This window comes from Belonocnema kinseyi, chromosome 8 (assembly GCF_010883055.1).
Source record: "Belonocnema kinseyi isolate 2016_QV_RU_SX_M_011 chromosome 8, B_treatae_v1, whole genome shotgun sequence".
Lineage (NCBI taxonomy): Eukaryota > Metazoa > Arthropoda > Insecta > Hymenoptera > Cynipidae > Belonocnema > Belonocnema kinseyi.
This window is the reverse complement of record NC_046664.1, coordinates 36,739,666-36,764,170: the sequence shown is the minus strand read 5'-3', so window position 1 is coordinate 36,764,170 and position 24,505 is coordinate 36,739,666. Positions and strand designations below refer to the sequence as shown.

The 24,505-nt window shown below is 27.6% G+C and overlaps 1 protein-coding gene across 6 annotated transcripts in view; it reads left to right on the top strand.

Moving 5' to 3' along the window:
• LOC117178084 (histone acetyltransferase KAT7) overlaps window positions 1-24,505 on the top strand; it is a 150,335-nt gene that overhangs the window by 20,322 nt on the left and 105,508 nt on the right. For 5 of the 6 annotated variants that reach the window (XM_033369318.1, XM_033369317.1, XM_033369320.1 and 2 more), the window contains exons 5-9: window positions 1,506-1,676; window positions 9,749-10,103; window positions 14,221-14,515; window positions 14,683-14,927; window positions 21,395-21,581. In XM_033369318.1, the coding sequence (XP_033225209.1) occupies window positions 1,506-1,676; window positions 9,749-10,103; window positions 14,221-14,515; window positions 14,683-14,927; window positions 21,395-21,581 (1,253 nt within the window). The remainder of the gene's footprint in view (window positions 1-1,505; window positions 1,677-9,748; window positions 10,104-14,220; window positions 14,516-14,682; window positions 14,928-21,394; window positions 21,582-24,505) is intronic. The other variant, XM_033369319.1, reaches the window with a different exon arrangement.

The window sequence follows — 24,505 nt, the reverse complement described above, 5'->3', positions numbered from 1 at the left end:
GATTTCAATGATTTCAAGGGATTTTAGAACTCTCAATGTATTTTAATACATTTTCCATGATTTCAGAAAATATCATAATAGAATATCATAAATTTAATAATATTTTAGTGCATTTTAAAGAATGTATTCGTGAGAAGTGAGGTATTTTATAGAGTTTTAAAGATTAGAAGAGATTTGGAATTCTCCCTGAATTCTTTGGAATTATCTTGAATTTTATTAATTCACTGGAAGTTTTTTAATTCACTTGAATTTCTATAAATTTACTCTTAACGTATTTTTTCCAGTTTTCTTGGCATTTTCAAGAGCTTTAGAAAATTACAAAGGAGTGTAAAGGATTAAAAATAATTTGGATTATTTTAAAAGATTACACAATTTTTTTTATTGATTTCAGTAATTTAATGGGATTTAAATATTGTAAAATATTCTCAGGCGTTTTCAAGAACTTTAAAAAGTTTCAAGGACTTTCAAAAGGTTGCAGGAAAATTTAAAAGATTCCCAGAAATTTTTTATTTATTTTAGTAATTTGAAGTATTTAAAGACTGAAATATTTTAGGTCATTTTCAGGAGATTTAAACAATTTCAAGAAATTTCCAGGTGTTTCAATAATTTTAAGGGATTTTAATATTTTAATGGATTTCAAAGAATTTTTTCACCAGATACGAATGATTTCGTAGGGTTTCGAAGATTTGAAGAAATTTTCAAATATTTTTTACAATTCACTTGTAATTTCGCCCTGAATTCTTATTAATTTATCCTAAATCTTTTAAAAAATTTAAATTCTTCTAAATTAATTCAATTCTACCCAGTTCAATTAATTTTTCCATGTTTTTTAATTGTTTTCAATTCACTTGATTGATTTTTAAATTTAGTTTGATTTTTTTATGAATTTCATCTCGTGCTTCTCATTTCTTTTAAATTTATCTAATTTCATTCCAAATTTATTGTAATCAGTCAAATTTTTTTTTCAATTTTAATTCACTCAGTTCTATTTAATTCAGTGAATTTTTTTGAATTATTAAAAGTTTTATTGTAATTGATCCTGAAGTCTATTAACCCCACCTTGAATTCTTAGGCATTTCATAAAATTATTTGACTTCCCTTAAATTTTTCTAAGGTGATTGCAAAGTTACTGAATTCAATTAAAGTTTTTTCAAGTTGTTTTTAAATTCATTTGATTTTGTATAATTAACCTTGAATTTTTATTAATTTCATTGGATTCTTCTCTTTGATCTTAAATTCCTCTAAATTCAATCAAGTCTTACGGAAATCAATGGAATTTTTTTATTTCTAAACATTTTTTCCCATTCATTTGAATTCTTTTGAGTGTTAATTGACTTGTTCCAAAATCTTCTGAATTTATCCTGAATTTGTTACCCTTCGAGCGCGAAAAAAGTACCCTATGCATCTTCCTGAGTTTGAAGAAAGTTGTAGAATCTAATTTCTGAAAGTTCTGCGCATTACACGAAAACTTCGAGGATTTACTTAAATTGTTTCTCTTTCAATAGTGAAAACTGACGACGATGGCGACGCATCCGAAAGCGACAAAGAAATGGAGGAGCAAGGTGAAGAACCCCCAGTCAAAACCTCTGCGAAAGGAAAGCGAAAACTGCAAACTAGAAAGGGTAGCAAACAACTGCAAATGCAAACAAAGCTTGGGAGCGATTCGGACTCTGAAGGTATGCCACATGAGCGATCGTCTTTTCCTCCACGGCTACCTGCTTAACCTTCCCCCTCCACTGCACAACGACACTACTCCTCACTGGATTCTAAGTTGCTTCAGGCCCTCGATGTGATGCCCCCCATAAAGATAATGCCTTTGTCTTTCAAATCACCCATTTCCTTGCCATTGAGTTAATCAATTTTCAATCAAATTTCCATTGTTTTTTTCTTTGCTAGAGCTGTTGAAAATTTAAGAAAAAAAACCACATTTTTCAAAAATTATTAAAAGAGAATATTATTTAAAACAATGATAACTTGATAATTGCTGGGTGATGTTATGGGTCCTCAAAACTTAGTTTTGTAGAAATTGTTAATGTACATTGTTGTCTTTAGAGTTTAGAGTCAAGTGAATCGAAAACAATTGACTTGTTTTAAACGTTTTGGCACATAATGGCGATCCTTATCAGTGAGTTTTCATAAATCTGTGAAAAATACATAATTTCTTGCCGGTATGCTCTTTTACAATTGAAAGTACTATTCTTTTAAAAAAATCTCTTAACGAAGAACAACTAATGTAAAAACAATTAAAATGTAGTAGGAAAATCTTGTACAAAAATTTATAAACAAATTTTTTAAAAGTTTTCAGAGAACACTGCAGTCAAAGAACTATTTTTAAATGATTTTTTAGCGATGTATATTAAATCCAATGTTTTGTATTGAAACCCTTAAACACAGCTTTTTATGTATAAGAGAAATAGTGTTAATTAATGAATTTTTCTCGTATGATTAGGAATTATATCTGTGAAAGTCAAATTTTTTCTCTTGAAAGCCGCTCTGTAGTAAAAATACAAAATTAAAAAAAAAAATTGTAGCTAAATAATTATTCAAATATTTTTTAAAACTTTTCTTTTCCTCATATCAACGAAAAGTGGATGCCAATTTTTTTTACAGTAGTAGGGATACAGATTGGCGAGAAACATTGTACTTAAAAAAATGTTTCCTCGATTTCTTATACGCAAATTTTCCTTTAACAAAGTCTTGTATCGCTTTAAATATTTAAATTTAAATTTGACAAAATGTTCATAATTTCAATTTTTAAATTGAAATGTACTGAGTTTCCTATTTTAAAATTATTTCTATGAAAGAAAGCATTTCCAAAATTACACTGTAGTAAAAAATAAATTTGTAAAAAAGAGCATTGTAGTTATATAATTATGTAATTCTGCTTTTAAATTTAAACATTGTATCTAAAGAATTCGTGAAAGTAGGAAATAAATTTTCTTTTATCCATAAGAATTATTTTTGTAAAAGTAACAATAATTGTTCGCCTTTCAAAATAAACTTTTTGTCGATAAGAAAAGAACATTTTTTAAAGAATACTTAAATAATTATTCAACTACAAAGTTTTTTATAGTTTCATTTTTTTACTACAGCTTCATTTTTAAAGGGACTGCAATGTTTTCTGACAACTTTTAAAAAAAATTTGTTAAAAAATTTTACTACTACATTCTAATTTGTTTTCATCAATGTTGTATTTCGTTAAAATACATTGTTTTAATAATACTGAATGATTTATCAATAGTTATTAATAAAATAAAATAAAATATAAATGTTAAGTTAAATAATGTACATAATTTAGAAACTGAGATATTAACCAAAGCATAACACTTCCAATTGTAAAACTGCGTACCTACAAGAAGTTATGTACCTTTCGCAGATTGATTAAAACTCACTGATAAGTATCACCATTGTGGGCCGAAACATACGTTTGTTAACTTAAATTAATTATTATCTCACTACAATTTAAAAGTGGATCAAAAGTGAAATTTTTTAGAAAAACTGCAACATACGAGAATCACTGTAAGAGAATATTTTATAAATAATAATAACTTGTTCAAACACTTACTTTTGTTAACTTGAATCAATTATTAATCCACGATAACTTGAAAAATAGAAAATTGTATTTATTGTTTTTATTTATTCATTATTTATAATTGTATTGTATTGTATGTATAATTGACCAAAAGTGGAAAATTGTTTAATTTTTCGTTCATACAGTGTGCATATATCATATTTATACATTATTAGATTGAAAATAATCTAATTATGTATATTTAAATGATTTTCTTGGACATACTGATAGTCTTTAAATAGGAATAGATATAAGTTGGAAGACAAAGAGATTATCTCCAGTGAGGGATAGGTGTCGCTGCATACTGGAAGGGGAAGGGTACGCAGGTAGCCGTGGAGGAAATGATGACTGCCCATGACACATAGTTTATCGGTACTTCTGCGTCCGATCATCCCTTTGATCCTTTCCCTTCTTTAACCGGTAATGCAGAATTCCCATTTTTCATTCTTTTCTTCGTCTCTAAATTTATCAATCTTTTTATTGTATGTTAATCCTTTTCATTCTATTAACATTTTACAAAACTATCGTGGAATCTGAAGAAACCACTGCACTTTTCCAAGCACTTTGTGAAGTATGCGCTACATTAGTGCTCCTGTAGAAACTTAGAGAATCACGCGCTTGAATGTGCTTTTCTTTTTCACCTGTGATGTTTTCTTGCGTAGTTGATTTGCTGATAATGTGCGAAGACTAGAAAATTTGTTTAACCTTGGGTGGTATAAGAGTTTGATTTGCAATCGACAGTAGGCGTTATCCAAGGATTTACTAAACGATCTTTAGGATTAGGCTAATGATGAAAGTCTTATTTTTTTTTTATTCTGAACAGTTGCTTACTTGAATGATCCATAGGGCGCCTCATGGAATCCTTTTTTTTCTTTTAGATTTTTTTAAAGCCGTAAATCGGAATTTTTTTTCTTTCGATAAGAAAATTATTCCCTATTTTTGTCAGGCGTTTAAAAAATAATTAGAGATTAAGAGGTCAAATTAGTCCCTATTTTTTTTTTTAATTAAGAAACTTTTATCAAATATTATTTACCTTGTTGAAAACAATTTTTACTGTTTGCAAAAAAACTTTCAACAATTATTGTCCTAAAATTAAAAAATAGTTTTTTTTTATATTTTAAAAAGTCGATCAGTTTTTGTTGAAGGATCGTCTGTGGTAGTTTTTTGTATATTTAACAGAATAATTAATTGTGCGCGTGTGGTTTTTCGATTTAGAGTGAAAAATAATTGTTAATACAAAAGAAAATTTCGAATTGCCACTTATCTTTCAATATTAATATTCTTGAGAGAATTCTCAAATAGTTTTAAAGATTTCAGATATGTCAAATCAAAATTTCAACAAAGGCTTTTTTTCAAACAAATAGATAAATTTTCAACCAATATATATTTTTTATCAAGAAAGAGAAGAAATTTCAACCAAATTATAATTAATGGAAAAAAATTGTATATAATAAAAAATGAAAATTCTGAATAACTACTTACTTTTTAAGTTTATTTTTTTCAGCTTTATATAAATAAAATATTTTTCAAGATTTCATATATATCAAAATATTATCTAGGAAATTTTTAAGAATGTTTTTTTGTTACATAACACTTGTTCCAAATGTTAAGAAAAATTCGAGTCAGTTTAAAAGATATTTAGGAGTTTTATAAGTTTAGAAGAAAGTTAAAAATGTTTGATAAGTTTTCGAACATCTTTCAAAGTTTTAAAATATTTCTAATTTCTTCAAAACTTCTAAAGTATCTTGTATCGAATTATTTCTAAAATTTTGAAAAATCTTTTCAGATGAAACAAATTGTTTCAAAAATAGATGCTTTTTTTTAATTTTGGAAATCTTGAGAATTGTTTTTAAATCTTATTAAATAATCTCTTAAAATTCACTTTTAACATAAGAAATCTTTCAAACTTTTCCAAATAATCTCAAGATAACTTTTTTTTATCTTAAAACTTTTTAAAATCCTGAAAAAGTTTCAAAATTTTATTTCGTAATCTGCAGAAATGTACATATTGATTTAAATTTTCCGAAATCCTCTCAATTTTTAAATTATTTTTGAAATATTTTGAAAGCTTCTAAAGTATCTTTGAAACTGAATCGAATTATTTCCTAAAATTACTAAAAATCTCTCCAGATTTAATAAATTGTTTTAAAACTAGATTCTTTTTTTTGTATTTTGGAAATCTTGAGAATTGTTTTTGAATCTTATTAAGTAATCTCTTAAAATTCATTTTTAACACAAGAAATTATTCGAACATTTCCAAATAATCTCAAGATAACTTTTTTTTTATCTTAAAACTTTTTAAAATCCTTAAAAAGTTTCAAAATTTTATTTCGAAATCTGCAGAAATCTACCTATTGATTTAAATTTTCTGAAATCTTTTAAATTTTCAAATTATTTTTTAACTATTTTTAAAGCATCTAAAGTATCTTTTAAACTGAATTGAATTATTTCTAAAATTTCGAAAAATCTTTCAAGATTATTAAATAAATTGTTTTAGAACTAGATTTTGTATTTTGGAAATCTTGAGAATTGTTTTTGAATCTTATTAAGTAATCTCTTAAAATTCATTTTTAACACAAGAAATTATTCGAACATTTCCAAATAATCTCAAGATAACTTTTTTTTTTCTTAAAACTTTTTAAAATCCTTAAAAAAAATTATTTCGAAATGTGCAGAAATCTACATATTGATTTAGATTTTCCGAAATATTTTCAATTTTAAAAGTATTTTTGAAATATTTTTGAAATTTCTTAATATCTTTTAAAATTACTAGAATGTTTCCTAAAAATGTTGAAATTCTTTTAAAATTAACAAAATTGCCTTTAAATCTTTTTTTGGCAAATTTATAGATCTTTTGGAATGTTTTTTTTTTTAAGTTTATAATTATTTTTGAATCTTTTCTAAAATTCTAAACATCTCTTTATTTACTCAAATTTTTTCTAATATTTTATAGTCTTGTAAAATGGAACAATTTTGCTTTAAAATCTTCTACATTCTTTTCTAAAAGTTTACAAATAACTTGAAATATTTTTCAATTTTCTCTTAAAATTAATTTTGAAAAATAAAAATCATTGAAATTTTCGCAGGAATCCTAAGAATAAAAATGGAATTCTCTCAAAACCTTTAAAAAAATTTAAAAAAGCTTATTACTTTGAAATTTCGAGTAAATTTGTATTAAAAGTTAAGTATTATAAACTTTTCGTTATATTTTAGTTATTAAATAATTTTTTTTCAATTGTATATTCAAAAATAAGGTGCCACTAACTTTCCTTTTACAAAAGTTTATCGATTTTTTTATTTGTTGACAAAATTACTTTTTATTTGTAGGATAATTATTCCCTTCATTTTTTCCATGAGTAGAAATTGTTGTCAAAAATAAGTAATATTTCCTGAAGGTTCGTAATATAAAAAAATTGTTTTATCATGCATTTTACTTTTTAATCTCAACTTTATCATAAAATTGCAGTTTTAAGGAAGTTACTACCCATCTTAAAAATTGTATTACATAAGGAAAAAAATTTGAGTCACGTAGTAGCATGATAAAGAATTTCCTATATTGTTCTAAGTTAGATAGTTAAAATTGTAGAAATGATAATTTAAAAAGATTAAAAACCGATAGAGACTTCTAAATAAAGTATTTTTTAATCTGGCAATATAAAGAATCATTTATTCGTGAAAAGAAAGAAATTTCCGGATCAAGATTTTAGAAAATCTGAAAAAAATGGATTTCTTGAGTCACTCTAACGACCCCGTACCTATTACCGCCAAAGGCGTTCACTGCCATTCATCCAAAATAAAAATTCATAATAGCAACTCAATTTTCGAACTCATGTCTGCGGATTTTTGAACATAGCTTCAGAATTGGATGAAAAAGTGAGTAAAAAACGAGCTAGCCACAGCTCTGATTAAAAATATTTGACTAAAAGTCCATTGGGGTGATCAGTTGGTAATCGAAGCTTGGTCTTACCTTTGTTTTATCTCAATCTGAACCAGTACTCAATACCTTTTCCTTCGAATCCTCTCTATTTTCCCATCGGCGTAATCGTTGATTGAAAAGTAAGAGTTATAAATTAGGAGAGATGAGAAGACTCAGGGTGGCCACCGACTCGGGAGAACCGGAAAAAAGCCGGGATAAAGCCGGTAGAGAAATATTACACCGCGAGATTTTCGTTATTTCATAATTCACGCATTTTTTAATTCTTTTAGGTTTCCAACTAGAAAATATATAATTTTTAAAGTGTTTAGAATAATTAAACTTTGAAGGTTCGCAATATTTCTCGCAGTATTTAAAATTCTGCAATTTGGAATGGTGAAAATGACGGTAACTTTTGATTTGAGAAAAGTCACATCTTTTAGTAACAAAATATGTCCTGTCGTTTTAAATGACACTTGATATTACATGATATGATACTTATTAATAATATATTTAATGAGGCCTTGAAACTAAAGTTTTTTCTTAAGTTAATTTTTTTAGGTTTCGAATTTTAAATTTCACAATATTGTGGTTTTAAATTCAAATATTCAACATTTCAGGTCCATTTCGCTATTAAATATTTCACTATTTCATATTAAAAGCCTTGAGAGTCAATTTTGAATTTAATAATTTTAGATCTAAATATAAATCAATTTAGACTTGAAAAGCTTAAAATCGTGAAATTTCAAAAAATAAAATCATATTGTAGCAATAATCTTTTGTTTTTATCCTAATTTTTAATTTTCAATGTAAGATTTTGAAATAGTTTTATTTTTAGCTGAAGATTGAAGCAAATAAATCATTTCAAATTGCAAAATATTTGATTCGAAAATTTCTAGAATGCATAATTATTCAAAAGGAAGATCTGAACTTAATTTTCACGATTAACGCTAATTTTGGCAATTCACCCTTCCATAGGTTTTAATTTCGTAGTTAAAATTAAATTGTTTGATTTTTAGAGAGTATAATAACTAATTAACAATGTACAACTTATTAATTTTCAAGCGATTTAATTTTCCTTCAAATGATTGAATTTTTAAAGGGTTTGAGTATAAAAAACTTTTAATATCACAATTTTTGGCAAATAAATTGTTTTTCAGTTTTAAACGTAGTTCGCATTCATTTAAGTTTTAACCTTACTCAGTAGACATTTTTTCATTTTAAACGTTTCCCATTTAAAATTGCTATTTATTTTGAAAGTTTTTTTAAGAATAATTCAATTTTTGTTCATTTTAGGAATATTTTTCTGATTAGCTTTAATGTTAACTTATAATTGTATTATCTGATAACAATTTAAAATTCTAGAATTTCAGAAGATTTGACTTTGAAAGATTTAATTCTGTTCTCAATATCAATTTGTCAAATTTTAATCGCTTTGAATCTAAAATTATTAAAATTTAAAAGTTTTCAATCTTTAATTATTTAATTTTTAACATTTTTAATTCTAAATAATACAAATTCAATTCCTCTGTATTTTAAATCGCCCAATTTCCGCATTTTTAATCGTAAAATATACAATTTTCAACGTTTTGACATTGTCCTATTTTCGATAATTTAATTAAAAATAATGCTTTCAAAAATATTTAAAACTTTGTATTGACAAAATTGGTTTAATAATGGATTTTTAAATTTGCATATTTTCATGCTAGTAAATAGGAACTCAGAGAAATTGAATGCGCGATTTGCTCGCGTTCATTTACTGCTATTTTGCAATAAAACGGATCTCTGAATTTCCCTTTGTTAGGCACACTAAATTCCTCATCGTACTTATTAAATGATTGAAAGTGAATTTCTTGCAAAAAGGTTTCCTGATATTTATCGAATTTCGGAATTGATAATATATATGAAGACTGTGGGTTTCGCAAGGAGTTAAATTTTTTTTGTTATAAACCGGGAGAAATCACGAATATTTACCGAGAGAATCGGGAGAAAGGCGGGAGACGTAAATGTTAAAAAAAAAAAAAAATAGTGGCCACCCTGGAAGAGTTGTGGAGGTAGATAGAACTAGAACTCTATGCTGTCCCCTTAATTCAAAAAAGCAGTATTTGCGGTTCTGGATGGATGGGTTGGACATTTGTAAGGCCTACAGGATTCCACTGGTCAATGGGACATTCGTACTTTTCACTTAGAGAAAAAAAGCATGTCCAAAGTGTCCTAAGATGCAGATACAGTCTTTTTGCTTACGGTGGCAGTATGGTTCTCAGGTACGAAAACAGTAGCGCGTAAGCGTGTCCTGCAAATTCCACTGATCCGGTGTGATTTGTCGGGAGCAGTCGAGAACAAGAGGAGCAGCTCCAAGTCCCCGGTTAAGAGAGCTGGACCGAGCACGGGAGCAGCGAGGCATTCGTCGAGTTTGAGCAGATCTGGTCAGGGTAGCGGGAGTGGGAGCAACACCAGCAGCAAGGAACAGGGAAGTTCCTCTTTGACACAAACGAAGGAAAGAGAGTGTCCTCTGGCGGCAACATGCGAATCTCGGGGACACCTTTCGGGGAAGTTCGAGACTCATTTCACCTTAGAAGCTTGTCCTATTTATCATAATACCACTCCGGAGGCTTGTGTGTAAGTGCATTATTACTTTTTTACTACATAATTATTTATGTATCTAAATGCAAATACAGTGAAACCCTTCTATTGTGCCGGTTTTGAGGATGGCGTTGGTGGGGAAATTCTCAGAAAGGCTATAGAAGGGAGAGCTATTGAAGGGTCTCACTGTGTATTCTCCAGATTGAAAACAGAGTCGTAGCCTTAATTTACTAATAATTCAAGCCTCGGACTCTACACTATTGACACTATTTGACACTTTTTGTTAAGCGATGACACTATTTTGCTAATATTTCGAAAAAAATACAACAATACCGGAAAATTGTCTCAATGGCTGATTAGGGGCTGGGTATAAATTAGGTAACGGTTTTTTTTTATGAATTAACAAAGTGGTTGAACTTTTAAAACAAGTAGTTGAATTGACAATCTAAAAAGATGAAGTCTCAACAAAAATCTAATAGTTGATATTTTAACCAAGAACAGATTTTCAGTTTATACAAAAAAGCAATTTAATTGAAACAAAAAACTGTCAACAAAGTAGTTGAATTTTTCAAAAAAATAATTCATTTTCAATAAAATAGTGGATTCTTCAATCAAACTAGATGAATTTTCTACCAAAAATATAATAGTAGAATTTCCAATAAAAAGTAGTTAAGATTCAAGAAAAAAATATTTGGACTTTATTATTAAGTTTGGTTAATCCTTTATAGTTCGGGTTTAAGACAAATTTTCAACAAAAGAGTTAAATTTTAAACCAAGGAAGAAGAGTTATAGCAAAAGTGTTGAATTTTCAAGCAAACAAAAAAATAATTTTGAACCAAGAAGATTAATTTTTTACTAAACAGGCCGAATTTTCAACAAATTAGATGAATTCGTATCTAAATAGTTGTACTTTGAACAACAACAAAAAATTTCAACCACAAATATAATAATTAAATTTTCGGTTAAAAACAATAAGGGTTTTCAACCAAAAAATACGAATTTTCAACAAACTAGTTTAACTTTCATCCAAAAAATGTAATAGTTGATATTTTAACCAAGAACAAATTTTCCGTTTATATAAAAAACAATTTAATTGAACCAAAAGGACGAGTTTTTAACAAAATAGGTTGTATCCGAGCAAAAAGTAGAATTTTCTATACAGAAGATTTATTTTCGACCAAAAAAGATGAATTCTCAACAAAATACATATTTTAAAAACAAATAGATCAATTTTCAACGAGAAAAATTAATTATTTACAAGAAAGAACGAATTTTCACAAAAATACATAAATTCTCAACCTAAAAAAATGAATTTGCAAAGAAAAATGTAATAGTTAATATATCAACGGAAAATACTTTCATTCGAAATAAAAAATAATTGGATTTAATAGAAAGGACACATTTTGAAACAGTTTTATTTTAACAAAAAATAACCAAAAAACGGCGAGAAATTTCGACTAAAATTATGAAAATTCAATAAAATTAACTTCTAAGAACGTAGTACAACTTTCAACTAAGTATTTGAATTTTTAACAATAAATGTAATAGTTGATATTTCAACAAAAAAGATTTCAATTTATAATAAAGAATAGTTGGATTTAATCAGCAAAGGCGAATTTACAACTAAAAATTTTCATTGTTACGAAATCAGTATCCATGTAGTCCAAAGGAATTTCAAAATGTTTTTAATTTATAAGGGATTCGTTGGTTTCAAAATAAATAAAAATATGCCAAGTATAAGAAATTTATATAGATTTCAAGGGATTTAATAAAATTGGAGAGTTTCAGGGATTTTAAAAGAATTCAAGGAATTTTAAAAGATTTCAGTGGATTTCAAATATTTTAAGAACTTCCGAAGCTTTTTATTTAAATATTTCAGGGGATTTTAAAGTTTTTTTTCAGAATTTCGTAGCATTTTAAAAAAAGGCCACCTTTTAACCTTTTTAAACGAAAATATAGTTATAAAAAATTTAATAAATTCACATTTCCCTAATATTGCTCATTTATTTTACATTGATTATAAGTCAAACATGCATTATTTCAAACTGAAAGCGTTTGAAAATCCGGAATTTAATTTAATCACATTCTAAATAGTAAAATATCAAATTGAAAACGTTTTAAATGGAATAATTATATAATAAAACTCTAAAAGTTGTTTAGTTTTTAATTTAAATCGTTGGAATATGGTCAGTTTCAAAAGAAATCCTAATTGAAAGATTTGAAGTTTGAAACCTTAAAAAATGGTATAAATGATTTTACAGAGTTTACGGTGTATTGAAAAAATTCCATGGAATTTACCGAGATTAAAATTTTTTAAGGGATTTCTGAATTTTATAGGATTTCAGAAAATTTCTAAGGATATTAATGTTATTCAAATGATCTCAAGGGATTCTGATGAATTTCTAGAGAACTTTATGGAATTAATGAAATGGAATTTCAAGGAACTTTTAGAGATTTCAATTGACTGAAGATTTAAAGGGATTTTAAAAGAGTTACAATTTTTTCAGAAATTTTTGGTGGATCTCAGCATATTTCAGGGGATCTAAAGGATTTCAACACATTTCAAGGCTTTAAGGGCATTTTTATATACTCGAAAGAATTTCACTTTATTTTATGGGAAATTTACATTGAACACTAGATTTAAGAAATAATTAAACCCTTGCTTTAATATTTAAAAATTGAATGATACTATTTTAAGTACTATTTCGATTATTTTTGATGAGTCCTAGACATGCGTTAATTTAAAATAGTTAACGTTTTTTTATCATTCGTAAAACTCTTATGAATTATTTGTTTGAGATCGAAAATTTATAATTTTATATTAATCAAGATAAAAATTTGCTTTGCTGCACCACTACAAACTTAGGACCGGAAAGATCGCTCTAAAGAAATATTTAAAAACACTAGTTCAAAATGTATTGATTTTTAATTTAAACTGTAAAGAATTCAAATTAAACCACACAATATTGCATCGTTTCTATTTCCAATTACAAATAAAATTGAAAAATTGAAAACTAAAATGCTCAAAAATTTAAATTTGAAAATTCTAGACGTTTGAAGGTCAAATCTAAGAAATTTATATCAAGAATTCCAATTTTACTGAACAGTTTAAAATTTAAAGCTAAACAATTTTAAATTAACGATATCAAAATTAAGTTAAAGTTAAAAATTAATTCATATGGAAGATTATGTAAACAAATGTTTAAATGTATAAACCCTAAATGAACTAGTCTAATATAAAATTATGTCGAATGCAAATGAACAACTTTAATTTTAAGAATATGAAATGTAATTACTCAAAATTTGAGATTGAACAATCAAAATACATATGGAGAGTTCAGAATAAATTGTGCAATTCAAAACTTGAAGAGTTCAAAAATTGAAAATGTAAAGGTGACTTGGAATCTTTTGAAATTGAATCATTTTTAGAATTAAAACTATGAATATTGTACAGTATTAAATTGGAAGACTTTTAAATTTCTGATTCAATTATTCCTTTAAAAATAGCAGTTTGGGAAATAATGCATTTAAAATTTATTAATTGTCAATTCAATTGTTTAGTTTAATCTTAGAAATTAAATTTTTGAAAGTAAAATAATGTTTAATTTGTGGTCGTCAAAAAATTAGACATTTCAGAATTATGTACTCTTTAAATATTAGAAATTTTTTATTTTGATGAATTTCAATCTGAGCCGTTCATTAAAATTTAATCATTTTCGAATGCCAAATACCGAAATAAAATAAAGATATTGAAGATGCTAAAGTTGGAGTGTTTGCCAATTTTGAAGTTCTAAATTTAAACATAAAATTTATAATGAAATTAAAACCTAAGGCTTTAATGGGTTTTAAGGCCTTTTTCGATTTAAAAAAAAATAAACTAAACGAAAAATACTTTTATATGCCCACAGCTTTATAAATAATAAATGTTAGTAATATATTCGAAAATTTTTTATTACATTATAATAAAATTATATATATTTTAAACTTTAGAGGAACATACATTTAGTAGAAATTCAATAACTTCTAAAAACATGACATTAGTCTCTAAAATTGGCAATCATTCAGCTTCCTATGCAATTTTTCGACTTAGTTATTAAAACCAGAAAAAAAGCTAACATTTCATTTATCATCTTTGTTTTAATTCCACTCACAGAGAGTTCTTCAAGGAACGAAAAAAGCGAGAAGAAGATCGCAAGAAGGCGATAACAAATTTAGGAAAAAAGTCTCCAAAAGGAGTACACCAAACAAATGAGCAGCGCAACTACCAATTAAAAATTAAAGAACTGCGAAAAAGGTCGAAAAGTCCATCCGGAGATGCTAACGAAAGCGACAGTGCAGGTGAAAATGTGGAAGCTGAAAAAGACAGACAACCACGTCTTAAGAATCTTACTTCCGATTATGATCTCAAGTTATTCATGGAAGCTCAGGCCATCGCCAGTGAAAAAATTGTAAGTCACTTTACGACCATCGTAGTTCTTTAAACCCACAAAGAAACCCCTCCAGCTCTTTATTGATTCCATTTTACGCAAAAAAAACGTTCCAGCTGCAACAAGTACGAAATACTGAAAACATGGAAACTTCTTTTAAATCTTGTTTTTTTTTTTATCTCTTTCAGGAAAAGGAGTTAAAAGAATTGGATTACGACGGCGATGGGAGGAACGGCGGTGGAACGCGTCTCGTGGAAATGGGAAAATGGGAGATGGAAGTTTGGTATCAGAGTCCTTATCCTGAAGAGTTTTGTCGTGCTCCGAAGCTTTATCTTTGCGAATATTGTCTGAGGTACGCGAAAAGTCGGCAGGTTTTGAGAAGGCATCGTGAAAAGTGTGTTTGGAGACATCCTCCTGGCCATGAAGTCTACAGGTACAATTTTTTTAAATCAATTTAATCAGGAATTTTATCGGTATACGTAAATTAGACAATTTTTCACAAATAAATAAATAAATCATTTTTGGGGCGGTTGAAAAAAGGGGTGGGTTTTGAGGTATCTAGGGATAATATTTGAGGATTGTAAAATAAGGGGGTGGTTTTTGAGGTGTCTAGGGATAATTTTGTTGGGTTAAAAATAAGGGGACGTTTTTGGGGTATCTAGGGATAATTGTTTAGGTTTGAAATATGAGGGGGGGGGGTGGTTTTTGGGGCTTCTGGGTATGAGATAAATCTGACTAATTTATTCAAGAATTTCATTGGTATACGTAAAATAGGACATTTTTTACAGAGAAGAAACTATACACCATTTACCCTATTGCTCTTTTTTGCAGTTTCTCGCGTTATCAATAGAACCTAATAATAAAATGAAACTATTATTGATTGAATTTTAGTTTGTTTTATTGTTTGGTAGTAAAATATTTAATTTTTGGTTCAGAAATCATCGCCTTTGTTTGCAAATTCTACTAATTGGTTGAAAATGTAACTATTCTGTTAAAAATCCATCTTTTTTGGTCAAAAGTTGAACCGTTTTGTGGAAAATTTGACGTTTTTTTTTACATAAACTTCATCCCTTTGGATTTAAAATTCATCTATTAAGGGAGCAAATTTTGTTTTTCTTGTTTGGAAATTCATATATTTTTCCATTTGTCTGATTCGTCTTTAAAAATTCAACTGTTTCAATTAATAATAAACTATTTTGTTGAACATTTAACTATTTGGTTAAAAATTATTTCTTCTCTTGTTGAAAACTAAACCTTTTTTGGTTAAAAAATTCAACTGTTTTTTTTTTAATTGATCTCTTTAAGTTTAATATTTATATATGTTGTTAAAAATTCTTATTTTTAGGTAGAAAATTATCTTCTTGGTTAAAACCTGAACTACTTTGTTAAAAAATCTTTTCTTTTCTTAGGTTTAAGATTCCTATCTTTGGTTTAAAATTTGCCTGTTCCATTTTTGGTTGAAAATTCATACTTTTGTATTTAAAAATTCAACTATTTTGTTGAAAATTAGTCTATTTCGTTTAACCCATTAACGCCTAAACGGACGATTTTTTATCCTTTTTTTCAACCGCGATTTTCAATGTGAATTCGAATTTTTTTAAATTGAGATAAATAATATTCGATGTAAAATTTTCTGAACTTTCGATTGGTGCTGTCAGAATTTTGAAAAAAATTCATATTACCATTTTTTTATTTTTTCTTATTAAAAAAAAAAAACACGACATTTCGAATGACAAAAATGTTCCATTCAATATTTTTACACAGAAACCGTCGTTGGATTTTTATAATATGTGAATTTTTTAGGTCCATGGAAAATATCCTTCAAAATCCATGTATAGATTTTTTCAATTTCTAGATGGTAGCATTCAATATGGCGGACTGAAGCCGGAAATTTTTTGCTTATTTAGATATTTTTCTTATTTTTTTAGTTGAAATAATTGTGAATGATGAATGTTTATCAAATTATGTACACAGGAATTTTTTTGGTCGCTGGTTACGAATCTGTTATCAGTTTTCAAAAATTGAAGATGGCGGATCCAATATGGCGGTCAAAAATTTAGAAAATTGTTCAATTTCTATGAAAATCAGTATACAGGGTTTTTTTTGGGTCGCTGATTACGAATCCATTATCAGTTTTCACAAATTCAAGAAGACGGGTCCAATATGGTGGCCAAAAATTTCGAAAATTCTTCAATTACTATGAAATTCGGTTTACAGGGTTTTTTTAAGTCGCTGATTACGAATCAATTATCTGTTTCTACAAGTTCAACACAGCGGATCGAATAAGTATTGATAAAATCTGGTATATGAGAATTTCCGGGTTGCTTATTACTGAATGCACTATTGTATACTGTACCATATTGAATGTACTATTGCACAGAATATACAATTTTTGTCCAAACATATTTATAGGAAGAAGTATGAGCCTATTTGTTTACTTATTCCAAGTAATTTTTCTTATGCAATTCATATAGGTTACATGTAAATTTTCATCTTTTACATTATATTTATTTCTTATTCAAAAATTATTTTTATCCATATGCAAATTATAACATTTACTTCCTAAAATAAAATACAACAGTTCACTCGTTTGGTTACAATTTTGTTTGTAAAAAACTGTTTATACAAAAATTTGATGTATGTGGTACATAAACGTTGTTCCCATAAATAAATAGATGATTTCGGAGATTCTGATTCTGGATCCTATTCTGAATCTGACCCTGAGTTAGATGTTGAATCTGATTCTCTTCATTCACATGACATTGATAATACACTTACAGTCTCATATCATTTGTAAGAACAGATAATGGATTCGTAATCAGCGACCTAAAAAAAACCTGTAAACCGAATTTCATAGTAATTGAATAATTTTTGAAATTTTTGAACGCCATATTGGATTTGCCATCTTGAATTTGTAAAAACTGATAACGAATTCGTAATCAGTGACCCAAAAATGCAATTAGTCCAATTTCATAGAAATTGAACAATTTTCGAAATTTTTGGCCGTCATCTTGTATCCGCCATCTTGAATTCGTGAAAACTGATAACATATTCGTAACCAGCAACCAAAAAACCCTGAGTATGCAATTTGGTAAACATTCATCATGAACAATTTTTAAAAATAAAAAAATAATAAAAATATCGAAATAAGCAAAAAAATGTCGGCTCTAAGCGACGGGTTCTATGTAAAAATATGAAATGAAAAATGTTTGTCATACGAAATTTCTTGTTTTTTGTTAAATAAACATATAAAACTTTATTAATATGAATTTTTTTCAAAATTTTGACAGCACCAATCGAAAGTTCAGAATATTTTACATCGAATATGACTTGGTCTCAATTTTTTTTACCATCGGATTCACATTTAAAATCGTGGTTGAAAAAAGCATAAAAAATCGTCCAATTAGGCGTTAATGGGTTAAAATTCAACTATTTCATTGAAAATACTTTATTTTTGATAGAAAATGAATTCTTTTGATTGAGAATTTAAGTATTTCAATTTTTGTTAAAAATTGGTTGTTCTTAATTACAACTTCAACCGTTTATTTTTTAATTGAAAATTTATATTTTTTTGTTTTAAAGTTCAACTATTCTGTTAAAAATTCAAGGATTTTGTTGAAAAATCGTCTTGTCTTTTAGTAAAAAAAAAATATTTTTGGTAGAAAGTGGACCTACCTTGTTAGAAATTAATTTTTTGGTAGAAGATTCATCTCTCTCACTGGAAGTTGAACTATTTTGTTTGAAATTAGTTTTTTTGTTGGTTAATTCCATTTTTTTTTTGGTGATTCCATTTTTTTGTTCAAAATCCATCTCTTTTAGTTGAAAATTCAACGTTTTTGGTACAAAATTATTTTCTTGTTTGAAAGTTGAACAACTTTGTTGAAAAAAATAATATTTGTTTGTTGATCAATCTCTTTAGTTAAAAATTTGTCTTTTTTTGGGAGAAAAATTAACTTTTGGTTGAAAATTAAACTATTTTGAGGTAAATAAAATTTATTCCGGCTTGAAATCTTGGGACGTTAATGCGTTTCATATAGAATTAAATATGGTACCTACGTTAATTTCGTGTAAGAAAATTTATTATAATTAGATTATAATAATAATTCTAATATTATCATTATAATATTTAACATAAATTATTTTTGGGTGTTAAAAATGGAGAAGGGGTGTTTTGGGGAGTTTAGGGTTAATTTTCTAGGGTTTCAAATGGCGGGGAAAGTTCTTTGGGCCGAATATGGATAATTTTTCAAGATTGGAAAAGGAGGGTCTGGTTTTTGGGCGATACCTTGAGGTAATTTTTGGGGATCAAAGGGAGGGTTTTTGAGGTTGCAAGGGATATTTGTTGAGAGTTTTTTTGCTAATTAAAGCAGGGTAGCCGCTGGACCGGGCAACCTGGAAAACCGGGAAATGTCTGGGAATTTTATGGGACCGGGGAATATCGGGAAATGACAGTGAATTTATTTTTTGACCGGGAAGTTTTTAAAATTTTTTAGAATAAAAATGTTGTCCAACTTTGATTTCAAATGGTTTTAAAGAATTTCCTAAATTGTGTTTTTTATCAATTATTACATCATTTAGTTTAGAATGCTTAATTCGAAAATCTTTCACTTTAAAAATTTTCTATTTTTAACTTTTAAGCATATATTTTAATTTAAAGAATTTTAAAATGCAGTTTTAAAGGTTAAAACAAATTAAAAATAAGAAGTTTTAAAAATCGAAGATTTGTTTATAAAAAACAGGGCGGCCGCCGGACCGAGAAACCGGAATTTTACGAATTCAGTTTTGAGGATTTAAACAATTAAAAATTAAAAACATTTGAAGATGAAAAATTTTGATAAACAGTTTTATTTCATCAACTGTAAATATAAATGAATAAATTATTTTTTAAATGGATCTGTATAATACTTTAAGTATAGAAATCTGAACAATAATTGATTTGACCAAACAATTCTAGATACGTTCAAAATTTGAGAACTTCCAGATTGTAACTATTTCATTTCGAAAATCTTGATAATAATTGAAATTAATATATCATTTATTCTGATAATTTTATTTTAAAATAAAAATGTTCAGGATTTATCAATAATATATTTTTAATTCAGCGTTTCAGGTATTCCTTTATATTATTTTCCTAATATTAAATTTAATTAATAAATTTATTAATATATTATTTCTATTAATTTTTTCAGCTATTAAAAAATGTAAACGTGCGTTTTACTATTTTCAACTTAAAAATAAATTAATAACAATATAGTCATAATTAAAGGTTTTTGTTAAATTTAAAACATTGTGAGTCTAAATTATTTAATTTTTATCCCATTTGATTTGAAATTTCTTAATTTAGAAAAAAAATAAGTATTTAATATTTTGCTATATTTCACTATTCTTTTAAGATGAGTAAATTGAAACCAAATTTTTAAAAGTAAACAATTTGAAATTGAATTGTGTTACATAAAAAGCTTTGAATCTTTAGATTTTCGAAGAACTTTTAATCTTTTAGCGTTACAATTTTAATTGTTCCATTTGAAAAGTGTTTAATTATTTTTAGAAAACATTTGAGTAATTTTAAGAGATATGTAGAAGTTTTTAAAAGATTCAAAATTAATTAACAACTTGAAATTATTTCGAGTTATTTAAACGAAATGTGTTAACATTTTTTACAGAACTTCTAAATATATTTTAAAATTAATCGAAATTTTCCTATAATTTTTGAGAATCCAGCAAATTATATAAAATCCTTCAAATCTTCCATGGTCTTTTTTGATTATCTTTTAAATCTCTTAGAATCTTCTTAAACTTTCTGTTACAATAATTTTTCAAAGTGAAAAATCATTTTCAATTTCAACCTACATTTTATTTTCAATTCGGCTATAAGTATTTCAAATTATTTCAAGTTCTAAATTAAATTCGAATCTTTGTAAAACTTCTAAATATCTCTTAATATTACTCTAATATTTTTACAAATAATAAGTGTTCTATTGTTATTTATAAATTCAAATTTAATTTTTTTAAACTTGTAGGATTTTATGTAAGTTATATAAAAAATTCAATTCATTTTGAAATACATTTAAAAGTTCTGACTAAAAATTCAAAAATGATTTTGAATTTGGAAAAATTTAAAACCGCTTCTAGATTTTTCAAGATTTTGAAATAAAATTTTAAACCTTTTGAAGGATGCCTAGACTATTCAAAATAATTTAACTTCTAATTTAAGAACTGTTAAGTTAAACAAATTATTTTTCAATTTTTAATGTGTCTAGCTTAAAATTACTTAAAATAATACAATTTTTAAAATTATTAAAGTTTATTGCTTGATTCTTTAATTTAGAGTATTGAAAATGTTAACGTGGATTTATATTTTTGTAACTTAATCTGAATCTTTGAACTCTATAATTGATGAAAGTTCTAAATTTTGCAGTTTATTTGCATTTCATTTAATATTGTTTAATTGAAAGGTGTTAGTTCCTTCCATTTTGCACGTTAAAATTTTTGAGAATTTGAATACTCAATTTTTGAATTGAAAAATTTTTTAAACTTCAATTTCAAAATTTTTAATTCAAGATTTCCACTTTGAATGGTTTAATTTGTTGCTTATTGCTTATTACTTTATATGGAAAAATGTTTAGAATATAGTTTGATTTTTTAAATGTATTACTTGTATTTTTTCGATCACAACAGGAATTTTTTGAAGTTAATCTTCTCGAAGAATAGAAAACTTATCAGGAAATAAATAAATTTCGCTGTAGCGTTATTTCACAACAAATTAATGATTGTAAATTAAAAATTGGTTAGGAAAAGTCAAGGAATTTCGAAATCGGAATTTTGTAGCAACTGTGATTCATGTCTCTTTATTAAATTGTCTAGTTGCTAGCTTGCTAATGGATTTGAATTTAATAACAGAAAGGATAAAATTGGCGTTTGGGAAGTAGACGGAAAACGCTACAAACAGTATTGCCAGAATCTCTGCCTACTCGCAAAATTTTTCTTGGACCACAAAACTCTCTACTACGATGTCGAACCTTTTCTCTTCTACGTCATGACAATTGGAGACTCCGAGGGATGTCATACAGTTGGTTACTTCAGCAAGGTAAGTGCCAAACACTGTTTACTTTTAGGATTCCGTCACAAAGAAAATAAGAAAATATAACAGATATCCAGAATTTGCATTCTACGGGTGATTCTCATTCTTATTAGAATTTTATGTCACAAGGGCCAAGTTTTAGATATTTTTAAAAGATTTCATTGTAGTTTTGAATCCACCCGAGTTATTCATTATTAACGAATTAATTAAACTGAAAGAGTGCAAATATAACAAGCAAGTTCTTTTTAAAAAACATGCAGACCAAATATCGAAATATCTATATTAATTTGCACAAAATTGCGACCAGAAGTTCCCCAGTGCCTTTACAGGGTGGCCGCTAGACCGGGAATTTTATGCGATCGGGAAATGACAGTGAATTTGATTTTTGACCTTGAATTTTACAAATTTTTAGAAAAAGGAATATGTCAACTTTGATTTCAGTCGGTTTTGAAATAATTACTTAGTGTTTTTTTCAATTATTGTATCATTCATTTTAGAATGCGTAATTCGAAAATACAATTTTTGATAAAAAATTTTAGTTTTCAACTGTGAATATAAATTATAATGATTTTTTTTTTAATTGGACTACGATATTTGAAATATAATTGTTGGTTTCATATATACATTATTATTCTATTAAAAACTAGAATATGCTACCGTGAGCACTGAGCAGTGAAAGTTTTTTTTATCTTGCAGTATTATATATTATAATTATTTAACTTTTTTAAATTTTACTAATTACAAACTAAACTATTTAGGATTTTAAAGAAACTTTAAAGCTTAAAGCTAAAGTATTATTGTCTGACTTTAGGATAATTTAAATTTTAAAGGTTGCTGAAAATGTCTAAAAAGTGTTCAAGTTAAACATTTTTGAAAGAAAAACTCGATTTTCTGTAATTAAAACTAAATGCAACTGACCTGAACTATTCTAAACTGAAGAAAGAATTTTATTTTTTAATTTTTGCAGCTACATTTCTTTCGTGTGAATAAATGCAGGTGGAATGAATTATTCGCAATATTTGTTTATAGTTTTTAAAATGGTTATATTATACAATTTCAAATCAGAGGTATGTGAAAATTATATTAAAAATATTTCAAAATCGAATAACATATAATTCTAATTATCATAATTTGACAGTTTCAAATTTAAACCCTTAAAACTTAACAATTTCTAAAACACTAAAATTTTATCATTTTAAATTGTAAACGTAGTTTTAACTAATTTCCAATTATATTAATGGATGTATGAATGAACATAATACATTCTACAAAATTAAAAAAATAAATCTAAATGATTTAATTTCACGATCCTAATTGAAAAATTATTAATTGGTTAAGCTTTTTAGCTTTATAAACTAGAAACAGTGCTAAAATGTTCATTTATTTATGTTGCAAGTTATTGTTTAGAAAAAAAAATTATAATGCATTCTTTTGAGTTTTAGTTTGTACAATATTTGTAGATTATATTTTCAAACAAGGAGATAGATTTTCCACTAAAATGATTCATTATCAACTAAAAAGCGAATAAATAATTTTTCAGTTAAAAAAACTAATTTTCAAAAAAAAGTAAACAAACAAACATGAATTCTCAGCTATTTGGATTACCTAAATAAAAATTACTCCGGCTTCGTACATATAACTGAAAATCACAAAAAAACGAAGCACTTCTTCAAATTAGAACAGCAAATATCCTCTAGAATCAAACCGAAGGGCCTATGACAAAGCCACCGAACGCGTCCTCGGTCCCTGTACCAAGGGTTTCTGCTGAATATGGTTACAAAAATAAATAGGTAGTCGCGGACAATTGTCCAGGGGTGGTCCCGAAGGAATTAACCCCCAAGCGGAGATGTGAAAACCGTGCCGAAAGCTGAATGGCACCTGGGTGAGGTGACTAGAACGGTGACTCTGGGATACCGGGCGACCTCTCAGAGTAAGCAGCCTTATCCTTGCATGCGGGGCTCTACAAGGATGGACGAACCCCTTTCCCTAGCTTCTTGTGGAAACAACAATGACAACACCAAACATAGTTGTAGTAAGTGCGGTTCAAAACAACAGAACGCGCAGGGCTCCCGACAATGGGTCGGCCAACAATGCCGACCAATCTAGAGCTGGGGGAGCCAATGAAAATGGATTCAATGCGATGGATCGGCGGGATTTTGCGACCTTTGAGTGGACGGAGCAACTAAATCACGACTTGCTATAGTGCTACGATGCGAGTGTGGCCCGTGAACGGGGTTACATGGCACGGCTGCATGCTCTGTGGTGCGAGAAACACCCGGAGCTATCGCACTTTTCGCAGGAACGTCTGTGAAACCATGCTGAGCTACTCCGTAAAAGGGGCTATGTAAGCGGAACGCCTACTCTACCACATCTAGAACAAGCCGGCAAAAAAGAAAGAGAGGCGACACTAAGACCAGGCGCGGGCAGGCATCCAATAGATGAAGAGCGATGCTTTACGACCCGGAGATAATGCAGCGAGAGCTTTGGCCGATGCGAACCGTAAAACAAAACCAACAGCTGATCATAAGACCAAAAGACGAATGCATCAACTTACCATAAAGATAGGCTGGGCAAGACAGTACGCGTCCCGCATTCAATGTGTGATTGACTGCATCATATCTGGCAGGAATTTTACCGCCAAGGTTCGAAATTTCGCGCGCCAACCCCGGACCCGTTATCACACACTTAACAAGTCAAAGTTGCTGACCATCAGGCAGCATATTGTTGAGAGAATACGGATACTATCTAACGCTAAGAGAAGTCTAGAGCGTAGGGAGAGATGGGTCAGAGAAAATCAACAGTTTCATTCTGACCCATCTCGACTCTTTCAAGACCCTCCAGTTACTGTCGAACACCCACCCAAACCAGAGGAGGTGGAAGTATTTTGGAGAGAAGTCTACGAAGTTCAGCATAGACTGGACGAAGACTCA